Below are 21,845 nucleotides of genomic sequence, written 5' to 3'. Positions count from 1 at the left end.
GCCAGGTAAATGCTTATTCTACCGAGCCATCTCCCTGGCCCCTAAATATAATTTCTTAAACTTGCCTAATCCCTTGTTTTTTTTTTTTTTTGAGACAGACTCTCACAATGTAGTTTAGTCTGGCTTTGAATTCACAATGCAGCCTAGGCTGGCCTTGAAGTTTCAGTGATCTAATCATCCTGCCTCAGCCTCCTAAGTGCTGGGATTACAGCATGCACTGCCACCCCCAGCTGCCTGATTCTTTACATAAATAAGTATTTGGCTGCTACAGTTAACAGTACATGTTTCCATTCATGTATATCCAAACATAGCTTAATACAAGCTGCTGTACATATCCCATAATACATAATTTTTAAAGTGGAATGGTACTGATCATTAGTAGCCTCGTAGGAGCTACATGACAAGTGCTCATTTCAAACAGAAGGTAAAACTAGAAGTGAAATTCCTTAATTTCTACAATTCATAGAACCCTCTGAGTTCAATTCTTTAAAATTATAGCAGCTCCACATACTCAAGGAGCTGAGACAGGAGGATCAGTGGAGCCCAGGAGTCCAAGGCCAACCTGGGCAACAAAGCAAGATGTCATCTATTAAAAAAAATATTACAGGGGCCGTGGAGATGGCTCAGTAGAATAAGCACTTGCCTGGCAAGCTCAAGGGCCCAAGTTCAACCTCTGGTTCTAAAAAAAAAAAAAAAAAAAAAAAAAAATTACAATGCTTCTGAAAGTGCTGCCTGGCTTCCCTGTGGCTGCACAAGAGGAACAATTTTTTCCTGTTTCACTCTGGTCTGGTAGATCACGCAGACAGGGTGGTCACCAGGAATGGATGAGCTGTTTCAACTTTCCTAAGCCCTCACTGGCTATGTGACCATATTACTGGAAAAATAAACAGGAGGAATAGCCCTCAGGATATCACCCTGAGAATTGGGAAAGCTGTGTAAGCAACTTCATTAACAGCGAGGCCCTTAGCTGGTATGGTGGCCATGCCTGTGACTTCAGCACTCTGGAAAGCTGAGGGAGGAAGATTACAAATTTGGTCCAGCCTGAACAGTTTAATAATCTAGTAAGAACCTGTCTCAAAATAAAAACTAGAAAATTAGACATTCTGATATTTACCTTTGTGTGAAACCGTGGTGTAAAGTATAGCTGGCCACTTTTCACTGCTTGGGTAGTCATGAAAGTCCATTGTAACCTTCCTAATTCCAAAGTACCAATAAAGGAAACAGACATTGCGATATCAAAATTAAATAAAAATAAATAACAAAAATCAAAAGGCTGGAGTTATAGCTCAATATAAAGGCCTGAGGTTCAATCCCTGATATTGCAAAAAACAAAGCAAAACCAGCAAGGCCCTATCTACAGGTTGCAGTGCCAGGATGCATGCTGGGTCTGTGGTCACTAATGTTCACAAGGTCTTGTGGGTCAATGGGTCTCCTGTGACTGAGCGACCCAAGACAGATTTTCATTCAGGAATTCCCGGAAAATCAGTTTGCTCTGAGTCCAGCTCAAAGGACCCATTCAGTCACATTTGCCCAGCAGCATTCCTGACCTCTGGCCACAGCCTCAGCCAGAGGCCCTGCAGGGTTTGCCAGCCTGTGGAGGCGTGTGCTCTGACACTGTGCCCGTCTCCATTCCAGAATGAGCTTGTGCAGATTCTCTTATGTCTCCTGATCTCTTCTTAGAATGGGACCCAGCAGTGCTCAGGGGATTTTTTTGTCTTTTTCAAACAGCATTTCACTAAGTGGTTCAGGCTGGCCTTGAACTTGCAACCATCCTCTTGCGTCTGCCTCCCAAGTGCTGGGATTTTAGGTACCCACCACTGTGTCCAGTCTCAGGGGATTTCCAGTGTTGCCCATGGAGAAGGAACTAGCAGGGGACTCGTTATAGGAACGCAAGCCATGAAATCAACTTCAGGAAGCCAAATGTTGGTATTGGCCCTTAGGGTAAGCTTCCAGCAAACCAGTCAGAGCTAATTAACACTTGGAGGGTGAGCAGTGACATCATGTAGAGCAGGTTAAAAATGAAGAGATCCAGCAGCTTGCAATGAAGCCACATTAGTGACTGGAAGCATTGAACTTCGCTTAGAAGGTAGTGTGGTGCCTAGAACTCCTGTTCTGTGGGAATGGCCTCACGTCTGAGTCCCGAAGACTTGATGGAGCTTGGAGATCAAATGCAGGTACTGAAAATAAAGCACTGAGAACTCTTTGGGGCTTAAAACACATGCACTCTTCAGAATGAAGTTGGCTTTAGGAAATGGTTACTCACCAGCTCTCACCTTCCTGCTCTGAACACCCACAGAAGCACAGATCTCCCTGTGATAGCATGCCTCTAAAAACAACTGCCTGCCTCTGGCCTTCAACTCAGGGATTGTGGCAAGTATTTTTACACATATTCAACATCTGATTCACCATTTCGCTTTACTATTAAACAGGAATACTCACAAGTATTTGACAAGTTGTAAATGCTAAAGTACTTTAGACAGTTAAGGCCTAAACTTTATTATGGGCTTAACACATTAAGTAATTTTATAACTCACACTGGGGGCTGGGGAGATGGCTCAGTGGAATAAGCACTTCCCTGGCAAGTGCAAGAGCCTGAGTTCAATCCCTGGTTCCGCCAAAAAATTAAAAAAAAATAAAAAATTCACATGGTATTCCTGTGCTCACCTTGGATGGTGCCTACACAAGGGATGGAGCCAATTAAGTGACAATGCTGCCACCTGAATCTCACCTTCATGGGTCTCTGCTGCCCATCAACCCAGGGACTGAGAGGCTTTTTTTCCCTGTATTTTAGGGAAGGGTCTACAGGGTGTGCAGGGTCTCACTACTATACCGTACTCTTAGTGATCCACCTGTTTACAGCCTCCCCAGAGCTGGGATTACAGGCACGGGCCACCACACCCAGTCTCAATTGCCATCTCAGCAAACCCCAGGGGCGGGGCTGGTGGGGCAGGTATAGGCATCAAACCCCCAGCCCCTATACCTGTTTGCAGGCACTTTAATCTGCTATTTGGCCGGCCCTATTATCCTTATTCTGTGATATACATCATGCTGAAGGAATCTTGTATTAGTCCTTTATACACAGGGCTAGGCCTCAGTATTTTATTTTTTTATTATTATTTTTTTAATATTTATTTATTTGTTTATTTAGTGTGTGTGTGGCCAGCTCAGCCCACCAGGGGGCAGGCCTGGCTAGCATGTGGTGCTGGGGATTGAACCGCGGTCCCTGTGTTTTGCTTAGCTTAGCTTGTTCTAAGTAGGTGCTTTAGACCACTGAGCCATCTCACCAGCCCGGCCTCAGTATTTTAAAAGGGGAAAAAAGTACAGAAATCCATGTTTTTTTGTGACAGTCTCACTGTAGTTCAGGCTTTTAACTTGCAGTAATCCTCGTCTCAGCCTCCCAAGTGCTAGGATTATAGGTATACATGATCAGTTTATAGTGTTTATTTTTATTATTTTTTGTGTGTGTGGTACCAGGGATTGAACTCAGAGCCTTGTGTTTGCCAGGCAAGCACTTACTCTACTGAGCTATCACCCCGGCCTTTTAGTGTTTTTTAAAAGTTAAGATCATATATGAAAGACAGGAAGGTAGGAAGAATTTACATAAAACCTTAAGATTCTTAAGAGCACAGAAAAGCTAAATGAAACACTACAGAGTTCCCACTGCCCAGAGTCTGGACAAATCACAGAAGGCCAAGGGACAAATCTTTTTTGTTTTATTTAGACAGGGTCTTCATATATAAGTCACACTAGCCTTGAACTACGTAGTCCAGGCTGGTTTTGAACTTGCAGCAAACCTTCTGCCTCAACCTCCTCAGTGTTGAGATTACAGGCATGTGCCACTCACCATGTCCAGCCTGGGACAAGTCTTATTACACTGCTTTCACAAGAACGGTCCGGACCAAGAGTTATTAGACACACCATTGAAAGATACAAAATGATGAATAATGATAACAATTATAATCTATCAGCTAAGTGCTATGTGGCACTATTCTGTATGCCATCCTTGCACTCTCAGCTCCCAATGGGCTGCTGGAAGAAATGAAGGCCCCCAAGGGGCCCTAACAAAGGGATTCCAGAGAGTGGTTCAGAAAGCTTTGCTACTCTTACCAATGTGTAGGAGGGTAGGGCAAAATTCTGCAAGACAAGTAATTTCCAAACTGAGTAGGAGGGGAATAAATGCACAGGCGATGTCTGAGATCCCAGGTAGTCTCCAGGCTCTGGGGCACAATGTGGACAACAGGATAAACAACAGGGACTCGACAGCAGATCTCTCTTCTACTTCTTCCTGCCGCCTCTCTCCTTGAGGGCTAGGTGGATGACAGCACCACTGGCCATGTTATAGTAAGCCAGGGAGTTGGAATCCTTGATGAAGATGCCCTGGAAGAAGGGTGATACACCTCAGTATGGGCGCCTGGCTGTGGGCACAGCACTGCAGTGCACCCACCCTGCACTTAGCTGGGTTCCCATTTTGGACTAAGTCAATCCAGCAGTCAGAGGGGAGCTGTGGTCAGGTAGACTGGAAGGCTCTGGTTCTTCCTAGAATCCCTTTTCCTTCCTTCCCACCAGCTGACGATCTTTCTCTTGGTTAACATTTGGCTCAAAGCTCAATTTTCCGAGACATGGCCCTGAAGAACCACCATGGGGAACCAGGCTCTCAAATGACGGAAACCATCAGATTATTCCACCCAACAGCCTCATTTTATAGGGGACATGAGGCTCAGAGTGCTGGTGTGTTCAGGTGCAAAGAGAATGCAGCACTCCTGTGCACCTGGCAGGTCTCAGGCTGGGCTGGCCCCCACACTAGGTCAGGAACTCACCAAGAGATTCTCAAGTCTTGTTCCTCATCATCTCTACCCTAGTCAGCAAGGCAAAGGGTTTTTCAGACCCCATGTAAGACTGCTCCTGCACTGTCAGGCTCGCTGGCGAGCACTACCACTTGTAGGGTAGACTCAGATGGCCAGGCCTCTCACCATCCTGCTCTGAGAAATTTAGCTTCTGCCATGGCAGAGGAGTTGGGACCCAAGGAAGGAAGAGAACCAGGAACACCCTGACTCACCTCATACTGTAGTTTTTGTTTCCCTGCAGGCATCCCTGTGGCTTCATGAATCTTTACCTTGATGACAGAGACCTGTGCAACCAAAAAGAGCTCAATTGACCTGTGCTGAGGCTACTCAACCCCTCAACTCTCATGTACCTCACAGCAGTTCAGGATAGCAGCCCATACCTGGTCTGTGAGCGGGAGGGTGAAGACCAGCACCTGCCCATTCAGCTTCCATTCCGTCTTGTCCTGCATATTGGGCACCTGTACTTTGATAGACACTGGACCCTGCAAAACAGGAGTTGGCCATTATCCCCAAGAACCCTGAGCCAAGTTGAACTGAGCCAGGGCTTACACAGACCCAGAGTCTATCTGGGCTCCTGGGTTGTTTTTTTAAATTTTTTTCCTTTTTGGCAGAACCAGGGATTGAACTCAGGCCCTTGTGCTTGGCAGGCAAGCACTTATTCTACTGAGCCATCTCCCCGGCCCCCAAAAATGGCAGGATTTTTTTTTTTTTTTTTGACCACTCAGGATGCCTTCAGGGCAGGTCTGGTTTAGCTTGAGGATGAGGGGATCGAACCACAGCATCCTGAGCCTGACTGCTTTGTTTCATCTGGCACTTAAAACACCTGAGTTAATTGGCAGGCCCTCTCTCTTTTTTTTTTTTTTTGAGACAGAGCCTCACTATGTAGTTCAGGCTGGCCTCAAATTCGAGGCAATCCTCCATCCTCAGCCTCACATGTGATGGGATTACAGGTGTATGCCACCAAGGCTGGCTATGGGCTCCTGCCCTCCCCCATACATTAGCGACACCACTCCCCTCCAATCTTTCCTTATTGAGACAGGGTCTCATTTTGTAGTCTAGTTCTGCCTTAAACTGCGATCCTGGGGCTGGGGAGATGGCTCAGTGGAATAAGCACTTCCCTATACACGTGTGCCACCCTGCCTGGTTACTGATACCATTTGTGACACTATACAAGTCACTTGCCCCTCTCAGGATTTCATTTCCTTTTTCTCCCCCTCTTTTTTCTTTCTTTCTTTTTTGGCAGTACCAGGGATTGACCTCAGGACCTTGTGCTTGCCAGGCAAGTGCTTATTCTACTGAGCTATCTCCCCAGCCCTCCTCTTCTCTTTTCCTAAACAAGGTCTCACTATATAGTACAAGCTGGCTCCAAACTTGTAATCCTCCTGCCTCAGCCACCCAAGTACTGGGGTAACATGCATGTGCCACCATATTCCGCTCATTTCTCATCTTTTTATTTATTTTAATTTTTTTATTTTTAGCAGAATTGGGGATTGAACTCAGGCCCTTGCACTTGCCAGGGAAACACTTATTCCACTGAGCCATCTCCCTGGCCCTCATTTCTCTTCTTGAATGGACTTTGTCCACTGGTCATTCTGGGGGCTAAAACCAAGCAGAGTTCTTAGATGAAAATGTTCTATATTCGCCAGGAATCACAAAGGGAAGGAATGTGACAGGGCTGGTGAGATAGCTCAGCGGACTAAAGCACCCGCTCTGGCAAGAGCAGGAACCAGGGTTGATCCCTGTTTTGCATGCCATACTGGTCCCGGCCCCAAGGCATGTTGAGCCAGTGAATGAGTCTGGGCATGGTGGTGCGTGCCTGTAATCCCAGCACTGAAGAGGCTGAAAACAGGAGATCACTGTAAGTCTAAGCTGGACAGTAAGACCCTATACCAAATACATAAATGATTAAAAAAAAAAAAAAAAAAAAGTGACATATGCGGTCAGAAGACCTGGGTCTGGGTTCCCAAAGCTATTTAGCTGACTAGGTTTCTGAGCCTTAAGATCACTGCCTGTGAAACAGGGACAACCACACCTATGACACTGCTACTGGGAACACTAAATGGAAAAGATGTTATGAAGTGCTTAGCTTTATTTGAGGAAGTGCTCAAGTGTCAGGAAACAAAATCCTTTGGGGTAGTGAGACCTGGCCCGGTTCCCGACTCCTTACAGAAGTCGAACAGCCTCCCTAGAAACCAACAGGACCAAGGGTCCCACTCTAACACCCCTCAAGGTCTAACCCTAAGAGACAGTCTTCTGTGAGCTGGGTCTCCTTGCTATCTCTATTGAGTTCCACAGATGACCACCACTACTCTCTGTTCCCTAGTTGCTGCCAACACATTTCATTTGTTTTTTAAAAATAGTTTTTAAAAATTAATTTACTCATTTATTTATTTGGTACAGGGTCTTGCTACAGCTTGGCCTTGTAGTTATCTCCTGTCTTAGCCTCCCCAGTGCTGGAATAAAAGGTGTGTGCAACCACACCCAGTTTTGGTGGCCAGCACAGCGTGCCCAGTGTTCTGGGGCTGGCATTGCAAGCATTACTGGGGACTGAACCAGGGTCCTTGCACTTGCGAGGCAGGCGCTTGGACTGCTGCACTATTTCCCTAGTCCTACCACATTTCATTTGTGTTTGGAAGCCCTCAGGAGGACTCCATGGATAAGCTGGGTCCCAGAAATTAAAAAGTGTAGGAACTAACTTTTCCTACAAGGTGACAGGCAGCACTCTGAATCACACACCTTGTTCCTGCGCAGGAACTCCTCCTCAGGCATGAGGCTGTCTTCTGTCTTCAGTTTCTTGGATGTAGGCTCATCCTCCATGGGAGGTGGAGGGTGCACAGGGGGCATTGGAGCTGGAGCTGGAACAGGAGCCACAGGTGGGGCGGGCACAAAAGCTGCAAAGACACCAAACAGTCTCATAAGTTGACACAAGATGGGCAAGGTGTAGAGAGAGATTGCAAAGGCTGTTCCCTGCTATGTCTGGAAGTCTGCAGATTCCCTGGCAGGGGTCTCTGAGAGGCTGCCCAAAGTGGACAGCAGGGGACTGAAGGAGGAACAGACAGGCAGAGAGAACAGGAACCAGCTGACAATGAGCATCTGGGGCCTGAACCATGAGAGCTAGGCTATTTCAGCCTCCCATCTTTCCCAGGAACTTGACTCCCAGCTCCTGGCTTGGGAATCTTTTCATAGGCATAGCCAGGGCTCTCCTCTGGGTAAGGTACCTACCTGGAACAGCTGCCACTACCATCAGCCTCTGCTCTGTGGACTGTGGCTGGACTGTAGTCCCTGCCCCAAAAGCCGGGAAAGGGATGCAAGGGACACTGACCTGTTGGTACAATCATAGGGGGTGGACGGGGTGCCATGATTGGAGGTGCAGAGGGAGGCATGGGCACCACATTGATCCTGGGTGCATGGATGATGGGCGGCATGGGGGCTATCACTGAGCCTGGGGGCAGCCGGACCACAGATGCCATTGGTGGGCGGGGCATGACAGGCACGGCAGACACAACTGTAGTACGGACAGGAGGTGGCATCTGTAGGTGAAAGAGATACACAGGTCTCAGGAAGCCAACTCAACTGCAAGAGCACACATCTTGCAACTGGCCACCTGCAGCTCTGGGATGGGGGTAAACAGCTCTGACTCAATTCTCTGATGTTAAGACTATAGCCTCCCATCAGATGTATGACAGAAGCTACACTGCAGAGAGGAATGGGGTAGGCTCCACTTATGAGATGGGAAATCATATTCCATCAGTTGCACATGGCATACACTGAAAGCCACTAAAACAGTTAATCTTGACTTAGTCTCCTGTTGACAGGTCAGCAGGCCTCAGCAGCAGATCCTGTAGGCATCACAAATCTTATTCTCTCATTTGACCCTTGCCTCCCTCCCTGCAAGTGTCTGCAGGTGGATAATCAAGCTAGCAGTTCTTGCTTTCACTTAAAGGATCCTTTCTCTTTCACCAGTATTCAGCATCTCAGTGCAAGGCAGTTGCCCTTCTAAGCCAAAAGCATCTAACACCAAAAGCCAAGGTCCAAAAAAAAGTGGTCAAAGGGTGGCTGCTTGCTCACCGCAGGTGGTCGAGGCACTGATGTGATGGGTGGGGCTGAACTGGGGATGTTCGTGGCTGAAGATGGGGGTGGAGGCTGCTGGGGAATTTCATTGGGCTTGCTAGGGCCAATCTTCTCTTTGGTATCATCTTCAGGAACCAAGCCCTTGGCCTTGTGGATGGCCTCAATCTGCTCCTGGAGGGTGATGTTGGCTTGTGCAGCTTGCTGAGTCCGGGCCATGCTGCCTGAGTGTCCATCCCAGGTGACCTGTAAGGGAAAGCAAAAGCACAACCTATTAGAAATCCTAGAACCAAGTCCAAGAGTGGGAGATGGTGGGTAGGGATGACATCAGGAGCCACTTGAGCCATACCTTTTCCTCTGGCTTCTGGATCTCCTCCTCACCAATCTTCTTACCGATGGCTGTTTCTTCCACACCAAAGATGTCAGTACGCCGCTCAGCCAGCTGCTTCAAACTGCTCTCAATATCCAGACCTATACAAGGTTACAGAATGGGAAGGGAGAAGGAGAAGCTAAACCTGGTGCCTTCCAGCAAGGCGGCAGCTTTCTACAAGTGCAGGGTAGTAGGTGTGGATCCACAGCACAAAGCTGGCTCTAAGCCTGGGAAAGGGTAGCTGATTGGCACAAAGCCTGTGGACCCAGGGTTTGTTCAATCCCTCAGACCAGAAAGGATGACTGCAATGTGGACAAGGACATAAGAATAGCACACACCAGTCAGTTCTCTGATCTGGACAGTCGCTCCCTATCCTGCTGTTTCCTACACAGCATTAAGAGGACCAGTGAGTCCTCATGCAGGGAATAGTTCTCTCGACCTAACACAGAAATGAGGACTCCCAGCTATGGCCAGATCGTGCTCTGTGATGTCAACAGACACATTACCTACTTCAGGCCTGCCTGTGAAAAACTCCTTGAGAGACCTTCAAAAGCTTAACCTCAACTGTTACTTTCTGTATTTGTATAAAGCAAACTGCACCTTAGACACTGCTGTGGACTGTGCAAGAACCCCCATCTTACCTGGTGCATAAACCTCATCATCACTCTGCTTCTCTCGGATGGAGCGATCCCGCTGCTCTAGCCAGCGGGGATCCAGAAGCCCAATGCGCATGTGTTCTTGCATTTTGCTGGCAGGGATCTTCTCCCCCGTAATGGGAGATACAAGATACTCATCTGGAGCAGGGGCTGGAGGCAGGGGCTTGGAAGCTAAAAGAAAGTAGATGTTGAAGTGGGAACAGTGGGTGGCAGCTAAGGTTAAAAGAGAATGATGCTTCAAAGCTGGGTGTGGTGGCTCATGCCTGTAATTTCAGCACTCAGGAGGCTGAGGCAGGTGATCACAAGGAGTTCAAGGCTAGCCTGGGCTATACAGTAAGTTTAGGTCAGCCTGAACTATATAGAATGACTCCATCTCAAAAAACTATGGACAAGGTGTATTATATAAACACCATAAACAATGGTGTTTCATCTGCCTATTATTTATTGGAGACACACACATTTGGTGCCATCCTTATATGTGGCACAAGGGCACTGGAGACTAAGCCATTTCCCATCATGAGGCCTGTAAGAGAGGCTTACCAATTCTCTTACAAGCTCTTAGAAACAGCCCAGACTGAGAAAACACGAGGACATAGAGGACTTTACAAGACAGCCCAAGGCCTGGGAAGTAGACCCTACCTTTAGGATCATAGTCCTTTCGGACAATGACTTGGTCTGGAGTCGGGGGCAGAGGTGGAGGCATAGGTGTCTCTGGGGGTGGGGGCACTTTCTGCCCTTCTTCTTCATCGTCTGAACCCTGAAAAGCAAAGCAGCGGCAGGACACGGGGGATAAGAGGTCAGCTCCCTGCAGCTGGGCTTTGGCAGCCTTCAGGGTGGCAAAAAGCCTTGGCCTCTGCCAGGCAATGTCCATGTGCTAAGCCTTCTGGGGCAGTGGAGGCCAGCTGGCAGCAGGCCAAGCTGCTTCCTCACGGCATGAATGGGAGCACTGCAGGCCCTGTTGCTAACACTCCTCCCAGGCATTTCCAGCAGCTGGCACCAGGCAGTCCCAAGAGGCCAAGGGCACTTAACATGCAGGGGAAGGGTATAGGGGGCGAGCCAGCACTCAATGGTAGCAGCTTACAGAGCAGTTCTGGGAGGGAGAAAAAAACTCAATTCCCACAGACACAGGGGCCCTTTCTTCTCAGGCTGTGCACAAATTCCTTCTGAGGAAGCAGGAGCCAAGAGCCAAGAAATGGGCTCTGCAGACTCTGTGCCTACTTGGAGGGACTGGCTGGAAGGGTTAGGGATGCCTGAAAGGAAGTACAGGCTACATTTAGAAAGCTCTGGGAAACTGCTGATACTCTGGGGTTAAGAGCTCAGAAGGCATCAAAGCACAAGGGCCTTTGAGCCCAGGAGAAGGCCATAGAACAGGACCAGCACAGCTTCTATATCCTTTTTTTTTGGGTAGGATAACAATCATGATGTCATTTTTGTCATACACTTAAATTTCCATTTTGACACAGTATAGCTCTTTTAGCCAATCATCTCTAATATATAAGAAACTCTTACCTAACTCATGGACCTTTAATTGGATATTACTGAAGAAATATTATGATATTGTCTGGACTACTTAATGTCCAGGCATCTGTAAGTATAGCAGCACAAACATAGCATATACACCATAAAGTGTTTGTTATTATTACTGACTGGTGACCTCATGTTGAGGATATGAACCTCCTCTCATAATTAATTGGAGCACAAAAGAAAGGCAAATGTCTGAATCAGAAAGCAAAGGTCTATTATCATAAACAGTCCAAATTCTACATTTTAAAAGATGGTATACTTGGATGAATACAGGTAATACAACAGGAGATTAACAATGACCTGTCAGACAAAAATGAAAAACTTTTTTTTTTTTTTTTGCACAAGGGATCATGCTCAGGACCTCACACTTGCCAGACAGGTGCTTATGGCCCTGAGCTATCTCTCTGGCCTAAAATCATTGCTTAATTGAATTATATAACAAGAACATCTTTTGTGAGAAAACTTTATTATTTCTTGAAAACTTAACCTTTTGCTAGTGATCAATTTACTGGGGGTATCTCCCATAAGGGTATGGAGATTTCTGGGGCTTCCCATTAAAAAACAAGGGGGCCAGTGAGATAGCTCAGTGGTCTAAAGTGCCTGCATAGGCAAGCTTAGGCAGGTGCACGGGACTGTGGTTCGATCCCCAAAATCACATGCTGCTCCAGCCCTGCCCTCAGGGTGGGCTAAGCTGGTCAAAAAGAAAAAAAAAAAAAAGGAAAACCCATTAACGAACAAAGACTGGTTAACTGTCCAGTCCGCTGCTTCCTTATTCATCAGTATTAGTCCTTATCTGGTCTCTGCACACAAGGAATTTTTAATTATCTTACTAATTTTTATCCTTATGCGCAAATGAATCTTTCGTTGTCAGAGCTAGAAGGAGGCCACGTACTACCTGGGCTTGGGCAGCTACACAGCTAGTCCAGACTTGTTCAGGGCCCGTGCATCCTTTCCAGGCTTTTAAAGAAGCTGGACCTCTAGTCCAGTGGAGAGCAGCGCCCTGACCGCCTGGGGAAAGGCCAGCCCGAAGGCCATGCATGAGCTTACCTCATCCATGTCCTGGACTTGGGTATCTTGGTCCAGCTGGGAAGGAGCTTCCTCTGATTTCTCCTGTTTGTCATCTTCTTCATCAGATTCAACCTCCATTTCAACCTCTTCACTCTCCCCAAACTTCTCATAGCGCTCCTGAATAAGGATTCGGGCACCCAGCTCCTCTGGTGTGGTGGGAGGAGGGAAGTTCCCTGGTATGGATGAACCAAAGTCAAAGGGATCCTTATCAAAGGCCCATCTGCCCTGTCTATGAAGTTCTCTGAGGACTGGCAAGCTAAGTACTTGCTAAAATGTATTTAATTTGGGCAAAGTAGTAGAAGTGAAATCTTCTGGAAGCAGAGGCAACAGACAATAATAAAGCCCCATGAGAAATTTTGATGCCCCTAGGAATACCTGAGTGAGGTCTCCTGGATGGCTCAGGCTCTTGGCTCCCACCTGAGGCACTTTCCTCAGACTTACCTTGTTCATTAGGTTGGAAGTCCACTGTCTCCACCACCACAAAATCATGCCAGTCAATCTGAGCATAGGCCACCCGCTCCTTCTCCTTTTCTTCTTCTTCCTTCTTCCTTTCACGCTCCTGGAACTTGGCCCACTCCACTCGGTAACACACCTGCATGGATGGGACACAATGGAACTGAATGGGTCTGAGCTATATCAGGGTCTCTTTCCAAAAGATCACCTCCAGAGCTATCAACGGTCAACATTTCCTTCAGACCAGGACACTTTTCCGCGAACAAGGGAATTCCTACAGTTCTGTTGAAGACAGCAAGGGGTTCTGTGCTTAGAGTAGCAAAATCTTCCAGGAAGTCTGCATCTTAACCTAGTGACCTTGAGAAAAGCAGCCTGAAAGCCTAAGAAACAAAACCCTTCCTGTAGCCAGCACCAATATGCCTGCTTCACTATGCATTTTGGGACTTCAAAACATACCTATTGTCAGAGGGTCTGCTTAAAATATATTTTTCTGGATAGAGAAGACAGACCCAGTGAAGCTGAGAACAAACCTAGGAAACATGGAACCCAGATACAGTAGGTTTGCCCTTTATAGTCATACAGCCTTTCTTCTTACCATTTCTGTGCCTAGATCATGTCAAGGTATAGGTTGAGTAAGTCTCATTAGAAATGTTTCAGATTTCAGAATATATATTTGCACATACACATTGGGATATCACTTATATTTCATATATACCTTACATAGCCCGAAGAAAAATGTATATAATATTTTTATTGTACCTCTTTTTCTTTTTCATTACTTGGAATTGAACCCAGAGCATTCTCAATGAACTACACTGTCTGCCCTCTTTATTTATCTTTTGAAGACACAGTCTTTAGTATAGGCTGGCCTTGAGCTAACTTTATAGCCCAGGCTGGTCTTGAACTCAAAATGATCTTCCTGCTTCAGCCTCCTTGAGTGCTGGGATTATAGGCATGTGTCCCAATGTCCAGCTGCCCTTTTGATTTTTACCTTTGAGGCAGGCAGAGCTCAAACCTATGATCTTCCTGCCTCAGTTTTCCAAAATGCTGAGATTACAGGAATGCACCACTACATTTAGTTTGTACTTTTTTTTGGGAGATAAGGTCTCCCTATGTAGTTCAGATTGGCCTTGAACTTGTGGCAATTCTCATGCTTCTGCCTCAAGTGCTAGGATTACAGGGATGTGCCACCTGCACCTACATTCTGACTTCAACCCATCACAAGAGGTCAGGTATGGAATTTCTACTAGTTGACATCATGTCAAAAGCTTGGATTCTGAAGCATTTTGGATTTTCAAGTAGGTATATTTAACAGTCTTTTGCCCAAGAGACTGTTTCCAAACATAAATTCTATACAATAGAACCTGCAATATTAGTAACTGGTTAAAAGCGTTCAGTTTACCTGATCCAAAACTTCTCGAGGGTTTTCAGCTTCTTTCTTGAGCTTTGTAAACAAGCCTTTGGGTGGAATCAAGATCTGAAACAGAAGAGTTAAAGGAACTGTTAGTGCATCACAGAATAAGGCCTTGGTGGGCCTGCAAGACGGCACAAGAAATGGGAGAGGATGGGATTCTGGGCCCAAATTCCAACTCCACTTGGCTATAACACCTTGGGCAAGAAAAAAAAAGATCAGCGAGAAAGCATGAAAACATACAAAACAGTGACAGAAAGCAATATGCACTGCCAGGTTACCTGGAACACAGTCAACACATAAGGCTTGCACGATACTGATCTGCACCTACTCTCTTAAAAATGCCTCCCCTCACTGCCTTGTTTAGGACTGCAACCTGTCTGTCTCATACCTTGTATTTGCAATCTTCTGATTTCTCACCATAGCATTTATCACCATCAGACATCCACTGACATTGTACCTGCTTGTCTTCTGTTAAGATTAGCAATTCGACAAGACAGGGACTTCTGTGTCCTCTGTTTACTACATCTCTAGCACTCTGAATAATTTCTAACATAGTTACTGAGAAAAGGAATGCTGCCTTTGTTCTAAAAAGCCAGTCATTCCAACTGCCCCAACTGTATCTACTGTCACTGACAAAGAGGCTCAGTCTCACCCTGACCCTCCCTGTACCTCTACTCATAGAATCTGCTCAGAGTCGTCCATGGCTACAGATACCAGTATATTCAAGTAAACATCAACACCCAAATTCTAAGAAGAAACAAACAAAAAAGTAATAGAACAGAGACAGATTTGAGGACCTTTCACCATGGAGGCAGTCCACAGGGTAAAATTAACCCAACACTTATTTAAAACTGATACTGTGTACTTAATAGAAACCTTCTGGCCTTCAGTGACTGTTATCCTAGCTGTTCTACTACCTTTCAGATTTGTTCATTTTCTTTTCTTTTCTTTTTTTTTTGCGGAACCGGGGATTGAACTCAGGCCCTTGAGCTTGCCAGGCAAGTGCTTATTCCACTGAGCCATCTCCCTGGCCCCCTCATTTTCTTTCATCTTTTTTTTTTTGGTCTTTTTGAGACAAGTCTCATTATGTAGTCCAGGCTGGCCTTGAGTTCACTTTGCAGCCCAGCCTGGTATCAAACTTGCAATAATCCACCTGCCTCAGCCTCCCAAGAGCTAGATTATAGGGATGTGCCACTATACTTAGCTCTTGTGAGGATTAAACTAGGCAACAGGAGACCATTAACAAGGACTTGCCTCATTTTAAGCCTTGTACTAGGCAAGAAAAGTCTATGTACCTAGAAGCAGCTGGCACCACCTGGCCTTGTCATGCACCAGGTAACTACTGCCTAAGAGTAGCATGGATGTGTTTTTTCTTTAGAACAAGAGGTCTGTGTTGTGTTTAAAAAAATAACTAAATAGGGCCAGGCATGGTGAGGCATGCTTGTAGTCCTAGCAACCAGAAGGCTGAGGCAGGAGTATCACTCTGAGTTTGAGTCCAATCTGGGCTACAAAGTGAGTTCAAGTAAACATCAGCCTTAATTACATAGGGAGTCCCTATCTTCCAAGGAAGGAATGAAGGAAGGAAGGAAGGAAGGAGGGAGGGAGGGAGGGAGGGAGGGAGGGAGGGAAGGAATCAAGATTGTACATTAAACTGAGATTTGTAATACTTGCCCTGGGGCCAGAGAGAATGGTATTTTAGAGACAACGACAGGATAGAGTGGTCACAGAGGTAGTGTCTCCCTCTTAGGCCCTGCCCTTCAGCCTCCAACCCTGCCCCTGCCCAGCACCTTAGTGTACTGTTCCACCAGTTTTGTGAAGTAGTTGAAGAGGCTGTGTTGTGGGCGAAGAAAGTCAAATTGGTAGTTGCGCTGTTCTTTTTGCATCAGCTGGGTCAGAAACTGGCGCCCATTCCTGGCTACAAACTGAGCTGTCAGCTTCACCACATCCAGGTCAAAGGCTGAGATGGATGGAGGGTCGGCGATGAATTCAAACTCAGGAGGAGGCTCTTTGGGCACAATGGTCTCTTGGATCACCTGGGCTTGGACCTAAGATGCAGAAGGAGTGTGAGGCATGGGAGAGGGGCAATACCTACCTGCAGAACGACCATGGACCACTATGCTCTATCAATTGTGTAACACCACTGGCACTCAGTGTCACAGAATCCTACATCTTAAAACTATCAGTTTCTTGATCAACTGTGCCCTCAACTCCATAAATGGCTTTCTGTGAGACCTGTGCCCATCATGTCTGTTTTTGCCCTCAAAGCAAGAGCCAAAAATGTGTGGCAGAAACAGAAATGTGGCCTATTAAATTCCACCTGAGGTCAGAAATGCAGTAGAGCCTACATGTGTGCAGTCTCCCACTGTACAAAGGATTTCCATGATCTGCACCCGAACCATGATGTCAGCAAGACAAGTACTATGAATCTTTTTTATAGATGAGCAAACTAAGGTGACCTGAGGCTCTGGGAGTTTAAAGTTGCAACACAAGGTCTTAGAACCTGATCTCAACCTATATTTCCTATTAGAAGATAATAAGAAACTGCCCTTTCCATCACATTTGGAAGTACAGTAAAATGAAAGGACAGACCATGTCTACACATGGGCAAAATGTGGTCATTTCTGTCTTCATTCACACCCTGAGCCCATTATAGGCAGGGCTGTATGATGGCAGACCAGAAGGGAAAGTATAGTACAGGGAGGGGCCCAGGCCACAGCCCCTCCTCCAGTTTAGCCAGGCAGAAGACGTTCAACATAACATGGTGCTGCCTGCACATCACATTAAGGCCCTGAATAATTGTATATCTATAAGCTTTAGATTCCTTATCTGTAAAATGGTTATTCTGCTGGCTTCCTCATGCAGGCATCAAATATCACTAAAGAATGGCACTTGTAAGGATGACACGCATATTCGTGAAGCGTTCCATATTTTTGGACAATTTTGTATCTGTATGTACAAAATAGTTAAGACTAGATATATAGCTACTTTCTCTTAATTCAATAAGAAGAAAAATCTGTACTAATAGTGTTTGGATAGTATATCATGTCTGCATCTCGTGCTATGAATGACTACTACAAAGACAACAATATGCAATGTATTAATTGCTGTAACTCTCCTACCAACCTGTTTTGAAGCTGTCACATTGCAATTTTTTTTCCTCAGTAAAAGTAATTTTAAAAAAAAAAAAAAGAACAGCACTAAGCTTGAAGCAGTTTTCAGCAAGTGACACTAGCTATCAGTACCTCACTGTCTGTGCCTTGGTGTCTGTCTCTGTAAAGTGAGGAGAACAGTCTCGCTTTTCTCCGTGAGTGGTGGTGTGGTATAGGCCACAAAGTTAACTGCATGCCCCTTCCTGCCACTGCCTCCCCTGTGGCCTAGGGACAGGGACTGGGCTCCAAACCTTTTGAGGCAGCTGCTGTTGGGTGGCCTGCTGCTGTTGTTGCATGACCTTGGGGATGGCAGCTGAGGGCTCCTGAGCCTTCCCCTCCTTGAACTCGCTGACCTTGTGGCGGTAGTAGGCATGGTAAGGGTCATTGGGGTTCAGAAAGTTGAACTTGGGGTTGTTGATCTCATTCTGTCGTATTCTAGCTTCAAATTCAGGTCCATTTCTGGAAGAAGGAAAACACAAGAATTAAACCCACAGCCCTTGTGACTGCTCAGCTCCAGAACACCACCCATGTCAGCCCTGCTCTTGCAACTATCTACACAATAGCCTGTCCCTCAAGACAGCAGACACCCTTCCTTCCTCAGGCCTCTAGACACCAGGAGTCAGTGCCAGCTGCCTCACAGGGCCTGGCCGAGGCAGCCTCTACCCTAGGGCCTCCTTGACCTCTGTCAATCCTTAGCTCCTCTGCCAGTTCTGCATCTTTCACAACCATCCAGGCTATGGCTTTTTTCTTTTGACAAAACTTAACTTTAAAATAATACATTTTAGGGCTGGCAAGATGGCTCAGTGGTCTAAAGCACCTACTTGGAACAAGCTTGGCAAAGCACAGAGACCGCGGTTCAATCCCCAGCACCACATGCCAGCCAGCCCTGCCCCCTGGTGGGCTGAGCTGGCCACACACACACACACACACACACACACAAACACACAATAAATAAATAAATGTTAAAAAATAAAATAATACATTTTAAAAGACAGTTATTACTACTACTTCAAAGGAAAAACTAGTATGTCTTACTAACCATAGGTTAAAGCTGTGTAGCTCAGTTTGCTGAGATTACTTCTCTCACGTAAAAGGGATGATTAGCAAGTACAAGAAAGTGCTGTATAGACTGAATTGTTGTCCTCTGGACACTATAAGGGAAAAAACTATGAAAATTTGGGTGATTTCATTTAATACCTCATCCAAGTACTACCTACAATCACCTAACTTACTGTGGGAGGCCCAGAGTGGAAACACTGCTGCAAAGAGACTTGATCTGGAAGGCTGTGTGAGGCACCTACCTTCAGGTGACCGAGAACTCAATACTGACTGAGGGAAGGCACCAGGGGCACCCACTGCTTTCTCTACCTGGGATAGTTCTCCAGATATGTCCCATATCCCCAGCTGGCATGCCTTCAAACCCTTAGGATAAGGACAAAATGTCCCTACCATGATGTTCAGGAACTTTTTAAGAGTCCTGATGGTTATTAATTCCAGGCACAATTACATATAACACACGTGTCAGACAGAAAGCACATGAAACTAAAATACTAAGATATTTGAGTTCTATGTTACCACTGACTTACTCAGGTCCAAAACATGTTAGCAAAGTACTCTTTGCCTTGATTCTTCCACATGTAAAATGTTAGTATCACTTTTCCTCAGAACCTTAGGTATTACTGAGAGGACTAAATTGAAGAGATGGGGCCCAGGAGACGGCTCAGTGGAATAAGCGCTTCCCTGGCAAGCACAAGGGCCTGAGTTTAATCCCCTTTTCCACCAAAAAAATAAAAAACACTGACACACAACTTTAGGCTGGGGAGATAGCTCAGTTGAATAAGCACATGCCTGGCAAGCGCAAGGGCCTGAGTTCAATCCCCGGTTCCGCAATAAATAAATAAATAAATTCATTGAAGAGCTGCCAAAGTTTTTTTAATTATTATTCATTTACTCATTTATTTTTGAGACAAGACTGTGCTGTTGCTCAGGCTAGCCTTGAACTCATGATCCCCGTCTCAGCCTCTCAAGTGCCAGGATTACAGGTAAAACATCCAACTCTACAGTCTTTTTTCAATCTCACAGTGAACTAGAAATGCATTGGGCTGTTACTCCTATGAAAAGGCAGTTCTATGAACATTCAAAAGGACTTGCGTATTAGGAGATGCCTGTGGGCTTCCACTGCTCCCTGACTACATCCCTGTACTCAGAGGTGCCCAAAATATACACCAAGGCATTGCTCCAGGAACAAGCCAAATCATTCCACTTCCCTCAGTCTTCCATACCCCGGACACTGTCAGTTAAAGAGGGGAAGAGACACTATGTGGGCAACTCTGTGTCCCAGATGAGCCACCACATGTGTCCTGCTAATGGTCCTCAACACCCAGGCCAGGCCTCATAGCCAGTTCTGGTCATACTATATGACAATGACTAATACCATATCTCAATTTGACAATGCAACAGTCCGACTGGAACCCTTGGTTTTTGTTTTGTTTTGTTTTTTTGGTCTTTTTGAGATAAGGTTTTGCTATACAGTTCAGGCTGGCCTTGAGCTCACTTTGTAGCCCAGGCTGGTCTCGAACTCACAACAGTCCTTCTGCCTATGGGTTTTTGTTTGCTGTCATCTTTCTTGAGGCAGGATCTCACGATATAGTTCAGACTCAATACGAGCTCACAATATTCCTGCCCCAGCACCGAGTGCTGGGATTACAAGCTTGTGCCACCACTCCTGGCTAGAACTGCATGTTTGGAGAAGCAATTTTTCACCTACTTACATAATTGCAAAGCACATGAGGATGGTGAATGCACACTTAAATTCTGCTAAACTAGGTCACCATGCCCAGAAAACCGAGGGCTGCTACAAAAGGGGCCTGCAGTTGTCTCTCATGCCATAACCTCACCACATCTGGGAACAATCAGAAAGATACATGCTGAGAAAGCAAGCATGTTTGTTCCAAGTTATCCTGTTGCTTTAAATTAGCTTAGTGTTAATTTTAGAATTAGAATCCTCCAACATAAGGAACAGATTTCAGTAGAAAAAGATGTGATTCTGACTCAACCCAGCTGGTGGAACTTTTTAGGGTAAATTCCACTTCAGTTTTTGACAGGAAAAAGCAGGGAAGGGAGGATCCAACCTAGAGACAAAAAAGCTCTCTTTGGAAAGCCACACCCAGTTGTGGCTGTCTACTGCCTACCACAGAACATGTATATCCCAGCACAACTAGAGCAGAGTCCTGCATATGGCTTTTCCTCACAGTGAAATACCTTGCCACCCCTTCACAACATAGAGGAAAGCAAGTTTTTTTTTTTTTTTAAATTATTTATTTATTACATTTATTTATTGTGTGTGTGGCCAGCTCAGCCCACCAGGGGGCGGGGCTGGCTGGCATGTGGTGCTGGGGGATGAACCGCAGTCCCTGTGCTTTGACAAGCTTGTTTCAAGTAGGTGCTTTAGACCACTGAGCCATCTCTCCAGCCCCGAGGAAAGCAAGTTTACAAGTTTTAAACTTCTACAAAAGCAATAACCAACAGTTTAAATCTAAATGATTTTTTTTAACAGTTCTATTTATTTATTTATTTATTTAGTGTGTGTGTGGCCAGCTCAGCCCACCAGGGGGCGGGGCTGGCTGGCATGTGGTGCTGGGGGATTGAACCGTGATCCCTGTGCTTTGCTAAGCTTGTTCTAAGTAGGTGCTTTAGACCACTGAGCCATCTCACCAGTCCCAACAGTTTAAATCTATCTAGTTATATATGTAATGTTTTTTAAAATTTTATTTATTTGTGTGTGTGTGTGTGTGGCCAGCTCAGCCTACCAGGGGGCGGGGCTGGCTGGCATGTGGTGCTGGGGGATTGAACTGCGGTCCCTGTGCTTTGCTAAGCTTGTTCTAAGTAGGTGCTTTAGACCACTGAGCCATCTCACCAGACTCCTGTATATGTAATTTTTTTAAAGGAAATAGGACACATTCATTTTTACGTCTGTGGCAGCAGAGGTACAAAACTACTGGAAAGCTACCTGGAAAACACTCAGAGACTCCCCTACAGTTTCACTTACCAAACAGAAACATTGGGAACAATTCTAAAGGAAAACGAGGGATGATAGCTAAGTCAAGGAAGATTCATCACGTGGGCAGGCTCGTCTCAAATGAATTCCTCAAATGAGGAAGGCCATGAACAACGAGAAGTACTTACAACACAGTCCAGAAGACAAAAGCAAGGAGGAAGTATGTCTGCTAGTATTATAAAGATCCAAGAGGATGCCAAGGGCCAGAAGGAAGCAGAAAAAAAAAAAAAAAAAAAAAAAAA

At 45.8% G+C, this 21,845-nt stretch overlaps 1 protein-coding gene across 1 annotated transcript in view; it reads right to left on the bottom strand.

Annotated features, from left to right (window-relative positions):
- Window positions 1-3,769: 3,769 nt before the first annotated feature.
- The window catches only part of Sf3a1 (splicing factor 3a subunit 1), a 24,927-nt gene continuing 6,851 nt past the window's right edge, over window positions 3,770-21,845 (bottom strand). The window contains exons 3-16 of the mRNA XM_004645535.3: window positions 17,798-18,005; window positions 16,185-16,442; window positions 14,386-14,460; window positions 12,972-13,122; window positions 12,510-12,703; window positions 10,578-10,695; window positions 9,924-10,109; window positions 9,262-9,383; window positions 8,913-9,158; window positions 8,167-8,374; window positions 7,581-7,735; window positions 5,225-5,326; window positions 5,057-5,128; window positions 3,770-4,377 (exon numbers count right to left, since the gene is read on the bottom strand). Coding sequence (XP_004645592.1) covers window positions 4,276-4,377; window positions 5,057-5,128; window positions 5,225-5,326; window positions 7,581-7,735; window positions 8,167-8,374; window positions 8,913-9,158; window positions 9,262-9,383; window positions 9,924-10,109; window positions 10,578-10,695; window positions 12,510-12,703; window positions 12,972-13,122; window positions 14,386-14,460; window positions 16,185-16,442; window positions 17,798-18,005 — 2,197 coding nt within the window. The 3' untranslated portion in view covers window positions 3,770-4,275. The remainder of the gene's footprint in view (window positions 4,378-5,056; window positions 5,129-5,224; window positions 5,327-7,580; window positions 7,736-8,166; window positions 8,375-8,912; window positions 9,159-9,261; window positions 9,384-9,923; window positions 10,110-10,577; window positions 10,696-12,509; window positions 12,704-12,971; window positions 13,123-14,385; window positions 14,461-16,184; window positions 16,443-17,797; window positions 18,006-21,845) is intronic.

Source organism: Octodon degus, unplaced genomic scaffold (assembly GCF_000260255.1).
Source record: "Octodon degus isolate 3935 unplaced genomic scaffold, OctDeg1.0 scaffold00230, whole genome shotgun sequence".
Classification (NCBI taxonomy): Eukaryota; Metazoa; Chordata; class Mammalia; order Rodentia; family Octodontidae; genus Octodon; species Octodon degus.
This window is presented reverse-complemented; position numbering and strand designations above follow the sequence as displayed.